General features: G+C 37.8%; 2 protein-coding genes across 2 annotated transcripts; one reads left to right on the top strand and one right to left on the bottom strand.

Annotated features, from left to right (window-relative positions):
- Nucleotides 1-9: 9 nt before the first annotated feature.
- bet1l (Bet1 golgi vesicular membrane trafficking protein like) lies at nt 10-2646 on the bottom strand. The gene is made up of 4 exons (XM_087797437.1): nt 2589-2646; nt 2014-2099; nt 1762-1818; nt 10-1506 (listed from the first exon to the last, which is right to left on the bottom strand). The coding sequence occupies exons 1-4, from the start codon at nt 2605-2607 to the stop codon at nt 1339-1341; spliced, it is 330 nt and encodes a 109-aa protein (XP_087653563.1). The 5' UTR covers nt 2608-2646; the 3' UTR covers nt 10-1338.
- A 1937-nt stretch (nt 2647-4583) lies between these two features.
- On the top strand, nt 4584-22683 carry LOC148072588 (plasma membrane calcium-transporting ATPase 1-like). Its single transcript, XM_087798261.1, has 21 exons — nt 4584-4779; nt 9461-9658; nt 9786-10043; nt 11085-11210; nt 11979-12179; nt 12890-12895; nt 13093-13119; nt 14915-15058; nt 15147-15361; nt 16357-16599; nt 18581-18822; nt 18886-19120; nt 19357-19536; nt 19771-19858; nt 19964-20070; nt 20507-20698; nt 20799-21012; nt 21104-21315; nt 21387-21494; nt 21990-22178; nt 22318-22683. The coding sequence occupies exons 1-21, from the start codon at nt 4584-4586 to the stop codon at nt 22681-22683; spliced, it is 3747 nt and encodes a 1248-aa protein (XP_087654387.1).
- The last annotated feature ends 1099 nt before the right edge of the window (nt 22684-23782 follow it).

The raw sequence follows: 23782 nt of genomic DNA, 5'->3' as shown, positions 1-23782 counted from the left end.
GCACGAGTGGATGATGCCAGAGGTTTTAAGCGCGAAGACACTGAAAGTTAATGCAACCGAGAGCGAGTGACGCATTCATTGTGCAAATACGCCACCTAGCGACCAGAATCACGTTTACATCATTTAAAAAGTAAACAATGAGCGTCAATTTAGAACAAGTAAACATAGTTTAATAACAAGATATAAAAACTTTTTTTTTATTGAGAAAACTATAAAATAGAACTATGTAGAACAAAATAAAGGGTTTCTAGAAAATAAACCGAGGACATTTAATTTGCGTTTTGATAAACAGGTCACTGAACTGTAGAAGTGGGAGTTTTAGGTAATATAATAATAAAGATAGATAATGAAGAGGAATACAACTATGTGGGTTAATAAAGGAAATATGTGAAGATAGGTTAGGAAGAATGTTTTAATAAAATATAATGGAAAAATATTCCCTCTGACCCAATACATGTAACTTGATTCAAACTGGGCTATTATAACTATTCAAGCTATATAGCTTCTGTAATAGCATTTTTGGTATTGGGTAACAAAAGGTATATTTATGGCTTCATTGCTAACGTTTACTTAGTGGGTATAGGACAGCAGTTCAGTTAGGGGTACTTGCTGAAAAAATTTAGCAGACTAAAGTGGAGGTAACCAATAGCAAGCGTGTGAACAAATGAGAGTAAAAGAAAAATGATAAACAGGTTACATATCCAACATGTTGCAAAAATTCAATACATTTCTAATTACACATGTTATTTACAGTAGTATTGAACTTGGGAATTTGGAATGTCTCAAAAATAGTTTTGCATATCTTTTTGAAAAAAACAAAACATAATCAAAATAACTTAATTCATAAATTAAGATCCCATTATGTTGTCAACATCTTTTAAAAACAGCAACACGACATGTCTTGACTTCCTGTAACAGTGTAAATCACAAAACGTTTTTCTCTATGAATGGTGATGCAAAGAAAAATATGTATTAATGATTAAATATTATAACTATTAATCCCAGAACCCTTCATGCTCAAATGGACAGACCGAAAATAAATGTTCAAGGTGGAAGGTTCAATCATGCCCAACATTCAATCTAATCAGGAGGAAACCGAGTGAATCAGATTTAGTTACTGACACCCATGCATACCTTCTTCATATATAATGCTATTATTGAGCCAACTGTGAGCAGATGAAATAAAAGTAACGTTTTTTTTGTACTCTTGACAGCTTCATCAGTGATAACAACCAGTTCTGTTTGTGACAAAAAAAAGTCCTTTTTCTTTTCTTGCTTCACATTGTTCTCTTTCCTGTCGGCCAGTTGGAATCTTTCATTGATGTTTAAGCCAGTCCGTCAGCGCTGGAGCCGGGATACCATGTAGTAAAGCAGAAAGAAGACAACAACCAGGCCTATTGAGACATAGCAGAGAATGCGCCGGTTATCCCGACTGGACCGGACCATGGTGGAGAAACGCTTGACGCTTCCTGTCAGTAGGCCAGTGGCACTCATGAAGTTTGAGTCCTGGGAGAAAAATTAAATGAATATATTAGTAATAACCACTCATCTGGTATATTGTTTTAAAAACCAAGATGATTTCTCTTTTTAAGAGACACAACAAATAGCAAAAGCATATAAAACTGTTTAATAATTAACGGTAAGTGAATAAAGCAAGCCATACGTTCATATTAAGAGTCCATGACATTGTTGGATAAGATTTACGTATAATTTGGCCTTTAATGTGTGTTCTCTTACCATACATTATTGTAATTGACCTACCATGCCATCGAGATAGTCATTGTGATCATCAGCCTCTTTATCAATTTCGAACGCCAGCTACAAATCAACAGAAGAAGAGATGAATTTATAAAGTGTTAGGGAGGAGCCCTGTTCAAACATGAAATTGAAATTTAAGCTCAAACAAAGATTGTTTGTTTTACTCATTTTCAACTGTGTAATAACTTGAAGCACTGTGTAATACTTTCGCATTCAAGTCTTTCAGATCAAGCTATTGAAAGAAAGGAAACTTACTGATTTGAGCCTGGAGACCTTAGTAGCCAAATTTTCCGCCAAGCGCTTGTTCTCAGCATCCATCATGTCATCTACAGATCCATGACCTTTCAGGACAAATCTTGTTAACAATAATAAAGAGCAAGATATTTTCATAAGCACAACAAGGAATTAGTTTTCTCCAGAACCATACAAAGTATCCTTTAAAGACTTCCTTGACCCAGACCACTTCCATACCTCCTTGGCGGGAGAAATATATATTTTTAAATGAACACGTAAGTCTTCCTATAGCAACCCGTGTTAACACATACAGTCATCAATATGTAGATTAACTCTCTACTCTATTTAGTTGTTTATTTTAGTTCATATGTTGCTATTACGAAATCAGTTTTATGCTTTTAAATATGACAACACAAGTTTACAATCTACAGCTAAACCAGTGAGCTCAATAAAACATCGCAGCGACTGCTGTTTTTAGGACATTGATCACTCAAATAGTTGTCTTGCTCAAATGATACACCACAAAATTGGTTTCACGTGAAATCAAACCAGATTACGATATAAACACAAGGATTTGACGTGTCTAAAACAAATACCTCGATTCCAGTCCGCCATGTTTAAAAGTGACGTCAGAGTCAGCTGTGCGAGGGAGGAGCAGAGTTCGCTCTGAATGTTTTCTGACAGAAAGAAATGGTCTACTTGCTTACTTGTTTTTATATAAGACATGGTTTTACTGTTTATTTAATTTTTTACTATTCTCTCATTTATTTCTGATGTATGATGCATCTATCAATCCATATTTCAAAGCCATGAATGCAGAATTATAATTTCATCATGATAAAAGCTATAAAGGTAACTTTGTAAGTTTGTGAATAAGGTTGTTTTTTTTATGATGAAAGCACAAAATAAAACCCTAATAAAACATTGGGACAAGTAAAACCAATTGAAACATAACGAAGTAGAGCATATTATCTATTTCTATTCAATTTTTATAAATGTAGTAATACATTTAAACAATAATTAACAACAATTATTACAATATTAGCATAAATAGAGGACCTTTTATTCTGCTATGGATATAATGTTTGGGATCACGTTTAGATCGTTTAGTTTAGTGGCTCTGTCTCTCTCCCTTCCTTTCTTCCTCTCTTTCGGTCTTTGTGCTCAGTACATCACAACTTATTGTTCACTTGTCAGTATTGTGCACATTTTATTTCATGATTTCTTGACCATAACAAAGGTTGATTAATAAATGATATTACCTGTAGGTTGAGCATTAACCTCATATAAGCTGTAAATGTGTGTGTATGTGTGTTAAGTATATGTGTTTATGTTTAGTGTATGAACCAATGAATGTATGGTGTGTGTGTGTGTGTGTGAGTTCTAGGTTTCTCCTCTCAGCAGGAGGAGCTCCTCCAGCACCAGCACCAGTAGTGGCAGCAGTCGTGTCTGTGCTGCTCACTGAGGCCACAGATTGTCTAATTAGATTAAGCGAGGCTTTCCTCAGATAATCATTTAGCCGGCTCCTGGTTTTTTTTCCTGCAAAGGGCTTCTGCTGGTGACGGCGAGCTTCTTTGAAGGTCAAGCCTATACACTTAACATCCGGATACTTCTTCGGGCTGTCTTCCGCTTCTTTACAAGGGGTACGGCAGGAGTCAGGGGGACCCCCCGTCTTGGGTTATGGGCTGTTTCTGGACATGTGTGTGCGAGACTGCTCAGAGTAATCGGAACACCACTAATACCTGCTGCTAAGAGGAGGCGATGGGGGAAGTTTCTGTAAGTGAAGACTCTATTCTTTAATAATCATGTTAAAAGTGAAGAATACAACCTTGGATAGAGTTGTTTTTATTTTATAGAGTGTCATTAATATGGTAATTTAACCAGTAAAAACAAATGAATCTTGCATTTGTTCAGATACAACTCTTGACTTTTTCTGTGCATTTGTTTTATTCAACAAAAGCCAACATTTTCTCATTTTGATCGACAAGAAGCAGTGATGTTTTTTTCTCTACAACGTGTTACTTTGTCTCTTTAGCTTGAGTGGCTGCTCCTCGCACAGATTAAGATTCGGCTGACTGATTGACACAGATTATAGTTGAAGGTACAGAGGTCACCGCCCGTAAAGAGAAGTAACCACCATCATCTTTTGATTAAATGTGGTGGGGAAAAAAAATAAATCTGTCAAGTGGCGTGACTGTTTGTACATGGGAATATAGATTAGGTTTTTCATCTGAAAGCAAATGTAATCTAATTCCTTAAGATCATACCTTACCATGTCATTAATTATAATTTAGTAATTCATCATTCTCATACATTTTATGATATAATACGATGATGGAGACACATTCTTTGTATAAATAAAAAAAATGCTGTTTCAATAGTATAGCTCAAATTACCCCACATTATTTCATCAATAAAACACAGTCAATACTCTTTACTGTGAGGATGTATCAAAATCTCTCTTCCATGTTGGTGTGACGGTCAACTCACCACACATTGACCCTTCCACAGACACAGAGTCCCTATCAGTCTACATCCGCACCTGAAGTCGATCGCTGAGTCTACGTTTGTGTCGTGATTGAAGAGAAAGAATGGCCAACAACTCTTTTCGTGGTTCCAAACATGGCCGTCGGGCCGAGGCCAACCACGAGATGGAGTTCAGCTGCTCCCTCATGGAGCTGCGGGGCCTGATGGAGCTCAGAGGAACAGAGGCCACGGCTAAAATCCAGGAGAGTTACGGTGACGTTCATGGACTTTGTTCAAGACTAAGAACTTCCCCAACAGAGGGTAAGTGGCATCATCATTTGGAATTCTAACACAGACTGTCACAGAGGAAGAAAAAAAGGGCATAAATAATGTCATTCACAGTTCATGGAGGGAGATATCTAAATATTTGTTATTATTCCGGAAAACTGGAGGTCTTTTTAATGCATACCTACCTCACTGACCTATTGAATAGACTTCTTTGTTCTTTATTGTTCGTAGGGAGCATTCACAATCAATCGTTTCATTTGTGTGACGCCGATCTTCATATCTTGCTGACTACAAAAGGATGTTTATTCAGGTCAATTGATGTGAGTTGCCTATGAGATCTGTAACAGAGATTTTAAACACATGTAGTGTAGTGTAAGTTCTATCTGTGAATCACAGCCGCAAGTTTTATGGTCATTTTATGGTCATGAACTCGTTTCTTCAGGCAGGAAGGGGACTTCTGTTGAGGATCAGATACAGAGCTCAGTCACATTTGAAAGACGTGAATGGAGTTGCTTTACAGAACCACTTACATGGAAGTCGATCATCTCTTTGCAACCAGAAGCACAATGGATTTTTTTTTTTTTTAAATAGTATAGATATGAAAATGAAATATATATGTCTACTGCTTATTCCATCACCAAGGCTGCAGAGGGTGAGAGACACCATAAAATGGTCCCCAGACTGTCAAACACACCCCTGTGTGTGTGTAAAGGTAAACCCTAAACCAGCAACCTTATAGCTCTGGGGCAGTACCATCAAAATCCCAACACATGAAGATACCATTTAGAATTAAAATGTATTGATTAGCAGAAGAACAGCAGAAATAAGTTAAACGAGTGGAACCTTCCAACTGGTCATTGGCACCTGTACCTGTATATAATTATTATTTTTACTAAATGATAAGACTTATATGAGAAATTAGAGTGTTTGTGGTTTATCATGAGTGATAATCACTTTGGTCAGTCGTTGTGACATTCAGCCCCTTTCCCACAACCCCACCTCACTCTGAATCACAAGTGATGTACCCTGCAGGAGATATATAAATAATAATAATATAATATAGAAACATGTATTTTTGCCTGTGAAAGCATCATAAAAAGAACGTTACATTTCATATTATCCCACTGATGTTGTGTTTTCTTTATAAAAGAAAAAAAAAACATTTTAAAAAAAATATTTGAGCACACATAGCAGTGATAATAATGACAATTAAATTACACATTAACTGAGGTATGAATCGAGTTGTCATCAAATGTGTGATTGAAGCTCCATGAGAAATGTCTGAAATGTTTAACGTAAGAGTGGGTGGGACATAATATTTTCACCTGGACTTTGAGAGAAGAAAGAAAGGACAAACAAAACCAAAAAATATGTAGTTATACCATGTGAAAACTAAATCATTTCAGCATAAAAAAAATAGTTTCAGCCAAACAGAGAAATGACCATTATGTATACTTGTGCATCCATTGTCAAGTGAATAGCAGGGTTTCTGACCTTCAACTTAACCAGGGTTTTTCTGGGTGGATGACTGTAGTCGGTTCAAAAGTTCAATTCCTTCAGCCACTGTCAACATGATTGAGACCCTGCAGCAGAGGCCACTGAGGTCAGCACTTTCTCCTGAGGTCAAACAATATTCACACTCAATCTTCGTCATCTAGGTGACACGTCATTTGAAGAGTCAATAAGTTAAAGAATCATACTTCCTGTTATTAAAGGTTCTTAAAATTGTTTTGATGGACTTGATGTACAAATGATAGAGTCAGTTATAAGACATGTGCTCCCTGACATTTCTCTCCTCATTATGAGTTCATGCAGTCTGTCCATCTCGAACACGCTCGGTAAACACTTCTGGTCTCCTGCTGACACACACAAGTCAAATGTCAGCAACAGCTGGACACATCTCCGAGAATCTAATCTGTCGTCTGTCTCAGTGGGTATGCTGGATGTCCAACGTGACATGGTTTGCTGGAGTTTCAGTCAAATGGAGGATTTTTTTTTTCTTAATTCAGACAGGACGTTCTTGACTCTAATATAAAGATTTTTGTAGCATCTGAAGCTTAAGTCATCTTTATACTATATCAATGTCTTTACTTAATTACAGTTTATTGAATATTGTTTTGATTGTTTAAGCGCTTTGTGACCCTGGTCTAGAAAAGCGCTATACAAATAAAAATTACTTACTTACTTACTTACATGTTGAACATGTTCTATGCATTTGTGTTTCTGCTCTATTTATTTCTTGAGTTTTTTTAATTATAATTTCTTTTTATTAGAATTATGCTGTTAAGTATAGTTTCTGTTCCCTCTTTTATTTATAATTCATCAAGTTATGTGCTAAAGTGACAGTAAGTCATGTCTAGCTTGCACACAAAATTGTTTTCCAATTGTATTGTTGAACTTAAAATGCAGACGTGGCAAACAGAAAGGACATTAAATGGCACCAGGAAACCTCCTCGACAGCTCTGTCTACATCAATACAATTGTCAGTCAAACACCATCTTTTTCTCCAGAATTATATGAGAGCATTTAAAATAATCATCTTTATCTACTTGGGATCACGTCAATGCGAAAAACAATGATCAGCGAAAAGTGTTTTAAAATTATTGTATAATTTTGCTGAAAACAATTTTACATTTATGCATGTTTTGAGTCACAGGCAATTTTTCCACATGAAACACCTGTAATATCTATATTAGCTAATTTCCCGAAGGAGATCTTCAGAGGGATTAATAAAGTGTAATTAAGTCTGTCTAATACTTGATGTACTACATTTTTGTGATATACACAAAAGCCACTCAATTTTACAAACTTTTGTTTTAAAGACAAACAGAACGAAATAACCATTTTTGTACCTTTGAGAGTAGTTTATATAAAATCAGCCACAAAACACACAATGAAACAGAAGAAACTAAAATCTGATTCTAGATAGATCACTGCAAAATTACAATACAATATTTAATTAACTGCTGGCTGTTTTACACTTTATAGTTGCTCCCTCCAGCAGTGTAGAGGCAGTTCTTAAACGGTTTGTGCGTGACACAGGCTTAAAAGGGAGTTTTATCCTCTATAGATCTGAAAGGTAACAGGGGTCGAGAGGCAATGGATGAGAGTGCATCTTAGCGTGTTGAGGATACCTCAAAATACAGAACAAGTTTCCCTTGTTCCGTCCCTCAAGTTTAAAGGGCAACTCATTTGTTAATTTAAGTGTCTCTTAAATGTATCTTGTACTCATCAGTATGTGTCTGTTTGTACAAAACTAGTTGAATTGGAATATTTACATTAAAAAATATACTGAACCTAGCCCACTGTAAACCCTTTTTTCTGGAGATCTTCTTTACCATAACCACACACTCTGCTGTGATTGGTCTAGCATCAAGGTTTGTCACCGCGTGTCATGCCAGTAGTCTCCACCTCCAAGGGACTTTTTGTATAAACAAAGTGGGCATGATTACAGCTGGCTGGAGGAGAAGTGAAGACCATTATTATGTCATGATGGACTCCGTTCTCGTAACCTCTCATTCGCCGAGATTTCAGACTGGGTAGAACTTTGAGAACTATAAAGTAATAATTTCAAAAGGGAGCATCATCACAATGAGGGACATCTTGGAGAGCAAGACCTCAACATTTCAACATGTGAGTGAGTGAGGAAAGTTGTTTTCACATTACATGTGAAATACGAGATGACTCATTGACAGGCGGTGAGAAAAGTGCAATAGATTTTAAGAGCTGTTGACTGAGCCCCCCTCTGTTCACCCTGCTGACATACAACTGCTTAGCTAGGAACTAGCTGTAATGTTGTGAAGTCTGCCGACAAATGTGTGGAGCGCAATGGTGGGCTGCATTAGTTAATAATAATAATAAGAATACAATAAATAAATAAAATAATAAAACTAATAGTTTATTTATCTATCTATCTATAAAAAATAACCTCTGCATCAATATGAGGAAAACAAAGGATCTTATTGTTGACTTTAGGAAAAGTGGACATCGTACCCCTTCCCTGCATATGGGAGGAGTCGATCTGGAAGTCGTCGATTATACTTGAAGCACTAACACATTATGCCCCTCAGAAATATCGTCAGAAAAATGAAAGTATTCACTGCTTTGGCATAGCGGATGCTCTACCGCAGAGAAGTTTCCAAAGATTTATCTCTTATCTTCTATCTTATTTAATCATGTTTTATTTTGCGCTGTTTTATTGCCTTGTTACTTATTTACTCGAACTGTTATTTTTATTACTGTTATTATTATTACTCCTTTAGTTTGTATCGTATCATACATTGTGTTTGTAGACTGTACTTAAGTTCAAATGTCCTCTCAGTCTACAACTTAATCTTGATTCTTTTTATTTACTGTACAGGTAAAGAAATTGACAAAAAACATTCTGATATGATATGACATGATGTTATCTACACACTAGAAGGGGAACCACCAGAATTATGGAAGACCCCACCCACCCTGCACATCACTCTTTATCCTTCTTCCTCCTGCTCTGTATTAACAATATTTAGCCTTCATTTTTAATTGAGTTGTTATCTCATTCAACTGGTATATTTGTATATTTGTTATTGGGATGTTAAATGTAAGAAAATGTTAATATTGCTCGTGTGACATCTGTGCAGCAAAATAAAACTGCAATCAAAATGTAACTTTCATCATTCATGGATGAATGATCGTTTTTTTAAACAGTCCTTGTGTTTTCATTGACCTGCAGGTTTGGATGGAACATCAGAAGACCTGTCCAGGAGGAAGCAGGAGTTTGGCCAGAATGTGATCCCTCCCAAAAAACCTAAAACCTTCCTACAGTTAGTTTGGGAAGCTCTACAGGACATCACACTTATCATCCTGGAAGTTGCTTCCATCATTTCGCTAGGTTTATCCTTCTACAGGCCACCTGATGCTGACAGGCAGCGTGAGTTGAATAATAAACGTGTATATTAACTATATCCCGGTTATTTTTCTTAATATGTGTTAATACATGTTTGAGATTTGCGAATCCTCAAATATACAAGATGTTCATATCTGTTCATCACCTTCAGATTGTGGAGAAGCTGCCGGCGGCGCAGAAGACGACAGTGAGTCTGAGGCCGGATGGATAGAGGGAGCCGCCATCCTGCTGTCAGTGGTCTGCGTTGTTCTGGTAACCGCCTTTAACGACTGGAGCAAAGAGAAGCAGTTCCGTGGCCTCCAGAATCGCATCGAGCAGGAGCAGAAGTTTACCGTGCTCAGAGGGGGTCAGGTGACCCAGATCAAAGTATCTGAGATGGTCGTCGGAGACATAGCGCAAGTCAAATATGGTAAGACGGGAAATGCGGTTTTATCTTTAGCTGATTGCTCATTGGTTAGTGGTAAAGTACACAATTTCCCGAAGGAGATCTACAGAGGGGTTAACAAAGTTTATCCATCTATCTATCCAAAGAAGCTAACAAAACTACACCAAACGTCCAACTTCTTGAAAAAACATTTTCCTTGTTGTATTGGCGCTTTCCAAAAAGTTAATTCCTTATATACTTATCTTCATTTCAAAACAGAAAAAAATCACACTAGTTTTATTTAAGGTTGATCTAACATCTAAGGTTATAGTTATGTTTGAGAGGTGTTCTTGTTGCAGTACAAATATGTAGGAGTAAATATAGAAGGAGATTTTGTGAAGAAAATATGTTGTCATATGCAACTTTGTATCGGTGCAAAGAGGCCCAGTCTTTCCCTCTGCCAAAGTGGGAGAGATAGTCATTCCATCTAATCCTTGGTCCTGCATTTTGTTAACGTTCAACTTGGTCATGCCCTGACCACTTCCAGATGAAGGCAACCTAATGAAACCTACACTGACTTTTTTGAGCATCTGAACCACTTTTAGTCCCTACCAAATGACAGAGCCTCTCATGGATAGTGCAGAAAGTTATTTTGGCCGCTTTTACTCATGTTCTTGTTCTTCTGGTCTCTAGTTTGGGACCATAGATGAGAGTAAGGACAATTGAGATTGCCTTTTGCTCATTTCTATCTCCACCAAAACAGACCGTTACGAGACCTCATGACTGAGGACGCTGCACCAATCCGACTATCATCCCTTGATCTGTCTTTCCCTTAAACGACAGCAGGATAAGAAAGATTATGAGTTTTAAATTACAATGTTTTGAGATTAAATAATGATGATTATAACTATATTCTTCCCATATTGGAGAATGGAATACTTTTATTGTCTTGGAAACGTCAATTATACATAGAATATTAAATCCAGCCTCAAGCGTTTGGTTAAGTTTCATAGTGAAAATTGATTGATTTGACGAAAATATTTAAACTTAAAAAGACCGGATTTTGTTGCCGATCGTGTTTTTCAGGTGACCTACTTCCTGCTGATGGGATCCTTATTCAGGGAAACGACCTGAAGATTGACGAGAGTTCTCTGACCGGAGAGTCGGATCATGTCAAGAAGAATCTGGACAAAGATCCCATGTTGCTTTCAGGTACTTGACCCAGCAGCGATCACAATTGCATCAAATCATGTGGAATTACCACCATCTTCAATGTACGGTGGTTACATGTCCCTTAGCCTTCATAGTTGTTATCAGTACAAATATATTGTAATGTTTAGTCGGCTTTTTTGCATTTATCATGTAGTTTTATTTTATAATTATCATATTTATTTGAAGTGTAAACAATTTCTTAAAGAATTATTTTACCACTAAAAAAAGGGTTACAACTACTTAAACAGCCTTTTTATTTGTGCAGGCTTTACCCTGGTTTTCTGGGACTCCTGTGTTGGTCTTATGTGTCTTGATCTTTTAAAGTATATACATTAACTGTGTATTGTTTTTGATTGTTAAAGCGCTTTGTGACCCTGGTCTAGAAAGGCGCTTTAGAAATAACCTTTACTTACTTACTTTTTAATGGCTCAAGCAAATTTTTTAATAAGTCAATTTATCGGAGAATGAGCGGAGCAGAGGTTTCGTCCATGTGTTTATGTTTCAGGAGCAGTTGAACTCAGGTGACCTCAGGTGTGATGTCATCCCCATAGAGACGTCTACCGAACAGAAACTCTCTCAACAGCTGGGCACCTATAAACAATTGCTGATATTAGCAATTATTTAATACCTGCTTTTGAACTTGAAACAGAAAAATGATTCAAGTTTTTGTTTCATTGTATTCAATGATGCTATAACATCAAAGGTTTATTGAGACTGTCTGAAGATTGATGGAACTATAAAAGGTGCCTCTTTACAACTATTCTCTAGGGACTCATGTGATGGAGGGCTCAGGAAAGATGCTGGTCGCTGCGGTGGGTTTGAACTCTCAGACTGGAATCATCTTTTCGCTACTTGGCGCCAGCGAAGAAGGAGATGGAGATGAAGACAAGGCTGAGAAAGAGAAGAAAAAGAAGGAGAAAGAAAAAAAGAAAGAGGAGCGGAAAAAGAAAGAAAAGAAGGACAAGAGAAGTGAGTTAATGCAGTATTTTAGCAAGAAAAGTGAGATTTATGTTGGGTTAATTTACCTCAACCGTTTGCCCTTAAATAGTATAATGAACAATAGCTGTGAATAATTTAACAGTAAAAAAAAATCTGCTTCTCTAAATAGAGGCCTTATGTAATTCAGAATATTTCATGCAAATAAGAAAATAGAATATACAAAACTAATATACAAAATGGTCAATTAATCGTAGACAAACATTTCTGTTTCATCTGTTGTATACTATACTTCTATTACCATTAGTGATGGTCTGATGAAGCTTTGTGAAGCAGTGTCATGTTGTTTAGAGGTCAGTAGGAGGCGCCATCAGTTTAAAATCATGTGATGTTTCATTAAAACACTTGTTCAACACAAATTAAAATAGACTGCCATCTAGTGCATTGCAAAATAATGACACTGCTTCATGAAACTTCACCATCAATAATTTACATGTTAATGAACATTGTTGTTTTAACCAATATTTTTTTGAAAGTAAAAAATAATGTAAAGAAACAAAGTACACTGACACAGAGCAAATCCTCTTTAAAGAAACTGTAATTCTTCAGAAGGAACAACAAAGTCAGGTTTTCAAAATTATATATATATATTTATTTATATATATAAATAGATAATAAGGAAGAGGGGGTTAGGCAAAGTTTTGGTTGCTTTGGTTACACAGGCGATGTTAATCAGATTTCAGGCAAATGTTTGCGCTTTGTGTAAATGTGGTCACGTGTCATTTAACAGTGGCAGTTTAAAAGTTTTGTTTTTCAAAAGTCACTCATAAAGTAGATTTTTTTACCGCAAAATAAGAAATACCGTATACGTTCAAATGCATTGATAGTACACTCAAAGTGGTTAGTTTCTTCCATACTTCTTCCCTAAAATTGTTTTCACCTTTAGGCAAAAAGGATGAAAAAGATAAAAAATGTGGGTCAACTTTGTATCATCATATTTCTTTCATGGTAGGAATGGCAGGAAGGAATGTATAACAGAAGTTAATGGAATGTATTGAAGTCATCGGAGGTTAATACAGACCAAACAGAAAGAGTGCTGTAACTACTGTAAGGAAGACTGGTGCAGTGTGTGAAACAACAAAAAAATACTTACCTTAATCTTCTTTGCTGAGACATTCTCAAACAAAGACAACACTTTATGAGATTTATTAACATTTTTCAATGGTGTAATATCTGTTTCTTTTTCTTCCTGTAATGATGACTTTATGATGACTTTTGTGGACATGGTAGATTTAAATAGGTTTATATATATCTAACCCCATTCTTGCCATGAATCCATTTAACATCATCACATTTAAATGGCTAAAATAAGATAAGAAAGGGTGAAAAAAGAGTGTGATGTGCAACTAAAATAGGTCTGCGCTTCAAAAAAGTCTGAGTGTCTAGGTATGAGACGTAGAGGAGGCTATCAAGGTAGGCAGGGACACCCAAGTGAAATATTTCCTCCCACATAGGAATGAATGGTTGTGTGTGGCTTTGTGTGCCTTGTGACAGACTGCCGGCTTGTCCAGGATGTCCCCCGCCTCTCGCCCTTAGAATCTGGGATAGGCTCTAGCCCCCCCATAAGGGATTAAGCGATCAAGAGAATGAAAGAATAAACATATCATATCATGCTTCACTTCAGGGAACTCAGACCCCCATCAAAAGACCCCCACTAAAATCCAAAATAATCTCCTTTACGGAGATTTGCAATGTCACACCGCTTTTCTAGTTTTTATTTATATAGAATAGGGTTAAGAAAATGAGGACATCAATCCACACGTTGAACTATTGTACAGTTTACGACTACTTAGATCGATAGTGTCAGTACAGCATTATGGCAACACTTTATGGTCCAGAGCTGGTCAATTGTTGCAGAATATTAGCTCTTACTAGTTTTGCTGGTCATGGGAGCAGCAGGTGCTCATGACTTTGTTGATGGTGATTAGGAACAAGTAGATTATGGGACTTAAACCCTGAAGCTACTCCTTCTCTTCCTTGCAGAATACAGAAATTAGATTAGCACACAGACATACACGCACAGCCAAGAAAGAGATACAATGTGTGGTTTATCATCAGACTCTAGTCTTGGAACTTCAAAAGCATCGCAACATAAAGTAAAATATTTTAATGCCACCAATGATGTCATATCAGTAGAATCACAAGTTTTTTTTTCTTCTTTTCAATTGAATGTGATCTCACATTGTCATGTCTCCCTTTTTGCTACTTCACAAAGGGGATGGTATGTGAGCAGCAGCAGTTAGAAGCCACACAAGTTTTTTTGATATTCCTTCAGAACCTTGACCTCAACGTGTCTTAAGTGTACATAATTCAAAATCGTTCAGGGTAAATTCCCCAAATATCATCTTGATGTCAGTTGATATTTCCACTGTCTGTTGGTGACGCTAGAAGAAGCCCTTATCTCACTGATCTTTATCAAATTGAACTCCTGCAATGACAAAAACAGCAACATTTTCCAACAAGAAATCTTTGCATCTCTCTACAAGTTTCACCTTGTGTCAAATTGCTATTAACAAATTGTGAATGTGCCATATCTTAAATAAATAAGTCAACTATAAACTATTTTCTTGAGGTCAAATTACCATTATTGTATACATTCATATTAGGAAATGCAGATGTGGATTCTAACATTACAAGGGTTGTATGTATCAAGGTAACCTTCATGTTAATCGAGGAGTTATGTTTCATATTTTGACCTCTCTGTACAGACCAGAAAAAGGAAGGAGGCCCTCTGGAAATGCAGCCACTCAATGAGGATGGAGAACCTGAAAAGAAAACTAATATGCGTAAAAAGGAGAAGTCCGTGCTACAGGGGAAACTCACCAAATTAGCCGTGCAGATTGGGAAAGCAGGTGAAACTTATCAAAAATTTAACTGTATCAGGTTGTTCGTAAGAAAACGATCCGTTCTTGGTAACATTGATCTTCTGTCTTTCTTCAGGTCTATTCATGTCTGCTCTCACCGTCCTCATCCTCATCACACGTTTCCTCATCGACACATTCTGGATTCAGGCAGTCGTCTGGACACACGAGTGTGTCCCAATCTACATCCAGTTCCTGGTCAAGTTCTTCATTATTGGTGTCACTGTTCTTGTGGTTGCTGTGCCTGAAGGCCTCCCTCTGGCTGTTACCATCTCCCTGGCCTATTCAGTCAAGGTAACCGCCAAATTCAACTCAAAACTCATTATTGAAATGTAAGAAAAAATAACTGATAAAATGAATACGAATATGACCATAACATATTTTTCTAATTTCATGGCATGATTACACATATTAAGGATGTTTTTCTTTGTCTTTTCTGTTGGTAGCCTACCACAACCGACACATAAAATGCCCCGAAGAAAACAGCCCAAAACTGTGACAAATACAAGGCCTTAGGGTCAAATATGGCTCATCAAGCCTTTTTTATAAGGCCTAACAATAACAATTTATTCATCATTTAATTGAATGATCCTCAAAAATGTAATCAGCAATGTTAACATGTTGACTCATGACATTCTATTCTATGTTAATCTTTGTATCCTTTTTCTTTGTTATTAGTCTTCGATCTATGATCTTTAGACTTAGATTGTGTCATCTTGTACTTTTTATAGAAACTTCATTCTTGTTCTTATTTTTATTTTTTGAATTATTATGAATTATCAATCAAACAATTTATGTCTGTCTGTCTGTCTGTCTATCTATCTATCTTCTATTGTTAACAAGTGAAGAAATATTTTGGTCTTTCATTGAGCTGCTTTTACATCTGCCTGTTAAGTGTTTAGGATGCTTTTTGAAATCGTTTTTCTAAAGTACGCCATCCTTCTCAAAAAGAGAGAGTAGAACTCACCTGTCGCTCTCTAAAGGAAGGACAACGGGTGGAAGAGAGATCTTGTGAGCAGACAATCTATAAGATGGAGAGATTAGATCTGAACTTTAGGCCTGGAATGTCTTACTGTTCCTTATTTAGAGCTGGCTGCAGAGCAAGTCGAAAGGAAAGTTTGTAAATCCCAAATGAAATGGAAGTCTGTGCAGACACGCAAAGGATTAGTGGTTAAAAAAAGAATCACTTTTCAATCACCATTATTTAAGAAATAATCTGTAAAATGCTGGGGTTTTGCTGGTACAAAGTGGATCTTTCTCATATGAATTATCGCTTCTCTCCTTTTCAGAAAATGATGAAGGACAATAATCTTGTCCGTCATCTGGATGCCTGTGAGACGATGGGCAACGCTACAGCCATCTGCTCTGACAAGACGGGCACCTTGACCATGAACCGCATGACTGTGGTGCAGTCCTACATTGCTGAACGTTACCACAAGAGAGTCCCAGGGCCAGACCAGATTCCTGCCAAGATCATGGACCTGCTCATCCGTGGAGTAGCAGTCAACTGCGCCTACACCACAAAGATCATGGTGAGGAGTAGAAATAGCCTTCCATTCAAGAGTTAAGTACTTACGTTGGAAAGCTGCCATGGCGGCTCAGGGCTCATCTGATCACAGTAACCCGGATTCACGTCACTGGTCTGATTCCATTACGATAGTTGACAAGGCCCAGCTGGTGTTTTCTTTCCATTTTATTCATGTTACATTGAAAGACGTTCAAGTCTCAATACTGGAAACAGTATGACACTGGAGTCAAATAGGCAATGAACAAATTGTCCCAATCAACTCTGATTTAAGAAAAATGTTGTTTCTTTTCAGTTCCATTTTTGTCTTAAGAAAATAAACAACAATATCATGCTGTAAATTGTGTTAATTTATATTGAGAAAGACTTTTAACTGACCATCTTACAGTTTTTCTCAGTCGCTTTGGTGTTTTTTTCACATCACTATTAACATTTGCACAGCAGTTAGTGCATTTCTCAAAACAATTAGTGCAAACTGCAAAACCTAGTGGATAACCTGCAAAAGTACGTCACTTGCTCAAAATGGATAGTCTATTCCTCAAAAGCAAGTATTCATGTCAATGAAACTGCCAGTGTCATCATAATGAGAAGTCTTGACACCATTGTTTATGAACAAGATAGTCAAATGGCTTTTCATTTTCATTATGACAGTTTATTCTCTCAATGTTTTCAAATGCAAAAAAAAGGTCAGAGCTCGGAGACACTCCCTGAAAATGCTCAAGACAGCACTATCCACTACTTGTACAACCATTTGAAAACTACAGTAAAGTTATACATTTCGGTAGTTAAGTGAGTAAGTGAGTACAAGACACTGAATACGTATGTTTCACATTTTTACTGTATATGCTTTTTGCAATTCTACAGCATTGTGCAAAAGAAAAATACACTTCAGTCACTTATTTAGAACAAACAAAAAAAAACCTTTTGGTAGAGCTGTGCACAAATGTAAACAATATAAAAGGACAGATTCAATATTGCCAAACACATTGTTATCTTCTGTGACAGCGCTTTCAACCTTATTGCATTGTTTGCCATCACCATTGCACAAATGGCTTCCTCTTGTTGCGGGGTAAACAGTGGCCCTCTTCCACCTCTGTGAGGTTGTCTTTCAATCCTTTGTGGTGCAGAGTAAAATTACAGTAATGTACAGTAAACATGAGATATTATGAGATGTTGGATTACTGTCCAATACTATACATACCGGTTCTCCCTACGAAATGTTTGAATGATTGAATAACGATGGGTCTTCCAACATTTGGTTGCACCCTCCAACCAGCCTCAGCCATTGTGAGGCCATGATTGACAACATGGTCCACAATTGTAACCCTAATTTCATTAGGAATCTGCCTATGTATTTGGCCTCTTCTCCCTCCTCCCCTGTTTTGTCCCCTTCCTCCCAACTTCCTCAATCCTCTTCCACGATGTCGACCTTCCATTTCTGTATCACAGAATTGTAGAAATGGTACACACTATGTCCTGCTCGGTTCATATACTGTATGCTTGCCAAGTGAGGGTTCATGTGATTAATCCCTGAGTGCCTGTGAACAAGCGGCTTGTCATTGGTTACAACTAATTCTGCACACACCTCCTCGTGAGTGAAAGTTGAATTCCACCTGAGAGTGATTGTTCAATTAAGGAGACATTTCCAGGAAAAAATGATAAAGAAAAATATAAAAATTAGCTTGACAGAATTTGCTGACTAGTTCAACAATTTTGTATGTAATGACTCAAGCAATGAAATGAAGACCATTAGTTTTATTGGGAACGACTATTCAGCATCCATAAGTATAGTTCATTTTGACTGACATGACGTAAGCAAAGGACAATGTTATAAAACAGCAGAGAATTGTATAAAAACAGTGTTAAGAGGTTATTCGCTTTTCAAAAGGCAAGTCTGAAGTCCTTTAGTGGCCCTTGAGCAAATGTCCTTTATAAATGGCTAATTTTTATATTGTATTTGTCTACTCTGATGTTATTGTTTTCAATAGCCTCCAGAGAAGGAGGGAGGGCTGCCTCGCCAGATTGGAAACAAGACAGAATGTGCCTTACTCGGACTCACCCTTGAATTGAAGCGGGATTACCAGACCATCCGAATTGAAATTCCAGAGGAGAATCTCTTCAAAGTGTACACCTTCAACTCTGTCAGGAAGTCCATGAGCACCGTACTGAGAAACCCAGATGGCAGCTATCGTATGTTTAGCAAGGGAGCATCAGAGATCCTTCTAAGAAAGTAGGTCCGATGGCAAATCTGTCTTTTCTCAAGACACGTTGATTACATTTTCTGTGATCACAGGTGCTGTAGGATCCTCACTGGCAGTGGCGAGGCCAGAGCCTTCAAACCCAGAGATAGAGATGATCTGGTGAGGAAGGTGATCGAGCCGATGGCCTCGGAGGGCCTGAGAACAATCTGCCTTGCCTACAGGGACTTCCCCAATAATGAAGAGCCTGACTGGGACGACGAGAACCTCATTGTTACAGGTCTCACCTGCATTGCAGTTGTTGGCATCGAGGATCCTGTACGGCCCGAGGTACCCCTCAGAGAGAAACAAACAGAAAGACAGTTTTAGTTTTTAATCTTTACGCATGTCCAAATGTGCTTGTGCTTCTGTAAACATATATAAACAATGTTTTGAATACTCTGTACATCAAGGTTGACTTATCGAAACACGTGATTAGTAATGCATATTTTCCATTTAGCTTGTTTGAAAAAAAAAGTCTATTCCTCAAAATCGAGAACTCTATGATTGCCACTTTCTTTTTTCAGGTACCAGAAGCTATCCGGAAGTGCCAGCGTGCAGGAATCACGGTTCGCATGGTGACAGGAGACAACATCAACACAGCCAGAGCGATCGCCACCAAATGTGGAATCCTGCATCCTGGAGATGACTTCTTGTGTATCGAAGGCAAAGAATTCAACAGAAGAATCCGAAACCAGCTGGGAGATGTCAGTGATGATGAAATGATACATTTTAAATAGATTACTCTTTCTTCATTTAACAAGGTGTCAGATTTTCTCATCATTGAAGAAGTTGTGGCACTTTTTCTTACCTGCCAAGAAAGTGTCCAGGCAAAACATTGTATGACCAAATATGTCAAATATGTAACTCTCTATTTGTGTGTTTAAATGGGATCATGGTAAAATGTCTAGTTTCCTCACCATGTTGTCTTTTTTCTTCAGATCGAGCAGGAACGTATTGACAAGATCTGGCCCAAGTTAAGGGTCCTTGCAAGGTCATCTCCCACCGACAAGCACACACTTGTTAAAGGTGACATGTCTCGGTTCTTATGTTTTGTTAAAGTGTGATTTATGGATTCACTCAGCTACTGTGTCCACTGCAAACCAACTCACAGGTGAACTGACCCCCACTCAGGTATCATTGACAGCACTGTGCTGGAGCAGAGGCAGGTGGTCGCAGTGACAGGAGATGGAACTAATGATGGACCCGCCCTGAAGAAGGCAGATGTTGGCTTTGCCATGGTAAATATCTCTTCAAAAAAGTTTTTTTTTCAACTTCTAACAATTTTAAAAGTTAAAAATGCTAAATATCTTCCCAAATCGGACTAATTCCTACTAATGGAAATATGCAATCTGGTATTAAGAGAGTAAAATAAAATAAATAAAATATAAGTAAAATAATTCACGAACAAAATGAGGTAGTATAATTTATCACATACATTGAGGATAAAATATCCAATTTCATGATTTTATTTAAAAAAAACCAACAAATGTGAAAGTCTGATTCAAACTTGAGAGAATGACAAAGGTTTTTTCTACATTTAAATGTATGGCTATACACATAAATATCGTTTTTTTTGTATAGTATGTTTTAAAACTTGAATCACATGAATTGAACATACTAATACAGTCGGAGAACAACTATTCTGATCAGAGATATCCATGTTCTTCTCTGCAGGGCATCGCTGGGACGGATGTGGCAAAGGAGGCCTCTGACATCATCCTGACAGACGATAACTTCACCAGCATAGTTAAAGCTGTCATGTGGGGCAGGAACGTTTATGACAGCATCTCCAAGTTTTTGCAGTTCCAGCTGACGGTGAATGTGGTCGCTGTGATCGTGGCGTTCACCGGCGCTTGCATTACGCAGGTCCGTCAGAGCTTTTTTTAAACAGCTGAACCTACACAAGGATGTATATTTGATAAAAGACTCTTCATTGAATAATGGAGAATATTCACTGTTATTCCAGGACTCTCCTTTGAAAGCGGTGCAGATGCTGTGGGTCAATCTCATCATGGACACCTTTGCATCTTTGGCTCTTGCAACTGAGCCACCCACCGAAGCCCTGCTGCTCAGGAACCCATACGGCCGAAACAAACCCCTCATTTCCCGCACCATGATGAAGAACATCCTGGGACACGCTGTCTACCAGCTCACCATCATTTTCACTCTGCTGTTTGTCGGTCAGTGAATGTTACAGATCAGTACCCACATAAATACAACTTCAACTGACATGTTTTGTCATCATTGGTGTCACATGTTACACGTCTTTAGGTGAGAAGATGTTCGACATCGACTGCGGCAGGAATGCCCCCCTCCATGCTCCTCCCTCAGAACATTACACCATCGTGTTCAACACCTTCGTGCTGATGCAACTGTTCAATGAGCTGAACGCTCGCAAGATTCATGGAGAGAGAAACGTCTTCGAGGGCATGTTCAACAACCCCATCTTTTGCTCTATCGTCTTTGGAACCTTTGTCATCCAGGTTGGCCGCATCTCTATCTAGCAGCACTTCTCCTTACATTTCAAGTGATGACAACTTGTGTGTCTCTGCAGATTGTCATTGTACAGTTTGGAGGTAAACCTTTCAGCTGTGTGAGTCTGACCATTGAGCAGTGGCTGTGGTGCGTGCTGATGGGAATGGGCAGCCTCTTGTGGGGACAGGTGAGGAGGTCAAGTTAATAATATCATTAAAATAGCCAAGTTCAGTTTGGCTTTTTTCCCACATTAATGTGGTTGTGTATAAGAAACAAATTCATGTGGTATTAAAGGATCAGAATCTCTTTTTCTGATTTCCACTCATATCTGACATTGATCATTTTAAGGACAACGCTCACATGTTGGACATACGGTATAATCTAATCTAAGAAATACCAAATATAGTTCTCATACTTCCACAGCCAATATATTCCACTGTGACTCTGTTGCAACTACAACTTGAAGCATGACCAACTATATTCAATAGCAAACACTGAAATAAAAAAGGAATAATAGGAGAATGACGCAAAGCGGACAATCTGGCAAAAACGCTGACAAAAGTGTGTATAAAAAAAGACGGATTTAAAGAAAATGTCTGTATTCATAGTATATTGTACTTGTTAATGCTTGAGATGTTCCCTGACACTAGAGAAAATTCATCTCTCTCATTGTTTTCTGCAGCTTGTGTCCAGTATTCCTACCAGCTGGTTGAAGTTTTTGAAGACAGCAGGTCATGGAACCAAGCAAGAGGAGATCCCTGAGGAAGAGCTGGAAGAGATGAAAGACCTAGATGAGATCGACCACGCAGAGATGGAACTGAGGAGGGGACAGGTTCTTTGGTGCCGTGGACTTAACAGAATCCAGACTCAGGTAATAAATTGTTTTCTTATAACTGTATTGTTTGCTTGTTTGTAAAACAGCTTTGTCATTGTAATTCACTCTGCCTTGTATTCAATCTCTCAGTAAAAAGTGATATAATTCTGCCCATATTATAACATTTTGTCTCCAGATCCGTGTAGTAAATGCCTTCAGAGACAGTGTCTCACCCTACCCTGGGCTTGAGACGCCAGAGTCACGCAGCTCCATCCACAATTTCATGTCCCATCCTGAATTCCGCATTGAGGACTCTGAGACCCAGATCCCTCTTATAGACGAGGTAGAGGGCGAGGATGAACCCCCCACCAAACGAAACTCCATCATCATCCCTCCTCCTCTCAACACTTTGCCACTGTTGCAGTCCCCGGCTGACCTGAACAACATGGAAAGCCCACGCCTAAATAAAGATGCTTCCCGACCTGGTTTGATTCCTCCAAACTCTGCTGGTTTGCCCCCATGCCCAGGAAGCCCACTGCACAGCCTAGAAACCTCACTCTGATGCCCAAACCCAGAGTGCTGCCGGCCAGGGTGGCTGTTTTGAAGTGAACCAAAGACTATTTCAACTGAACTGATGGCTTTTTTCTGACCCATCAGTGATGGCAACTTAAGTGAATCTTTTCTGCCACTCTTGTTCTTTAATTAAATAGATATGGACTTATGAATTTGTAGAATAGTGTGTGTTATTGTATGTTTATTGTCTGTTTCTACCGTGTAAATATGACTTTGGTGTTTGAATGTTAGTCTTAAACGGTCTTAACGTAATCATCAGATGAGTGCAGTTGTGTACGTTAATGTTCAGTTTTATCGTGTTACCATTCAGAGCTGTAAGTGAGTACGTCTGTGTTGGTTGAAGGAAAAGTGTAATTTGCGTTATTAATTATAGTTTTTTTTTGTAAGAAAACATTCCAGTTTCCTGTTGTTTAAAAACACATTTTAGAACTACAAATTGTTTAAATATGGAAATTGTTTCCTCCCTGCAGCTTCTAATAAAAAATTAAAAAATCGTGAAAAATGTTTCCTTACTGATGTAGTTTGTTGATGATAGTCTGTTTAAGATTGAAGATAAAACAAGGGAGATAATAACTATTTGTCATTCGACTTAACTGAATAAAGACGTTTTGATTGTTTTGATCTATCAACGTTTAACCACCAATGAACCTAGATTGTGTCCCTCAGAAATATATTTGTTTGGTTTTGGGTTTTAAATGGGCCATGTAACTTTTGGTCTTTGGATTTTCGATGCGAGAGCAGATGAAAAAGGAGTGGTTATTCAATTTTCATTTTAAAAACAAAAAGCAAAAATGTTTGATTTTCATTATTTGAATCCAAAACGAAAAAGTCATAATTGAAAAATCGGTCGATATTTAATTTTTAAGATAAACAAAAAAAAATTAAATTACTGACGCACTGAAACAGAAAAATGGGTCGTTTTATGTATTCCCCTGAACAGGATGTCTGGATTGTAGTCAGAAACAAGGCCGCATCGCCAAGTGTAAGCTGGAACATGGAGATGATGGACCAGTACATCGTTTTCCGAGGTGGCAAACGGCTGTGCCTTAAGGAAAAAGATATGACCGCAAACAAATTGAGCCATCACG

This window comes from Callionymus lyra, chromosome 8, assembly GCF_982586985.1.
Source record: "Callionymus lyra chromosome 8, fCalLyr1.hap1.1, whole genome shotgun sequence".
Classification (NCBI taxonomy): Eukaryota; Metazoa; Chordata; class Actinopteri; order Syngnathiformes; family Callionymidae; genus Callionymus; species Callionymus lyra.
The sequence above is the reverse complement of the archived record's forward strand: the minus strand, read 5'-3'. Positions and strand labels throughout refer to the sequence as shown.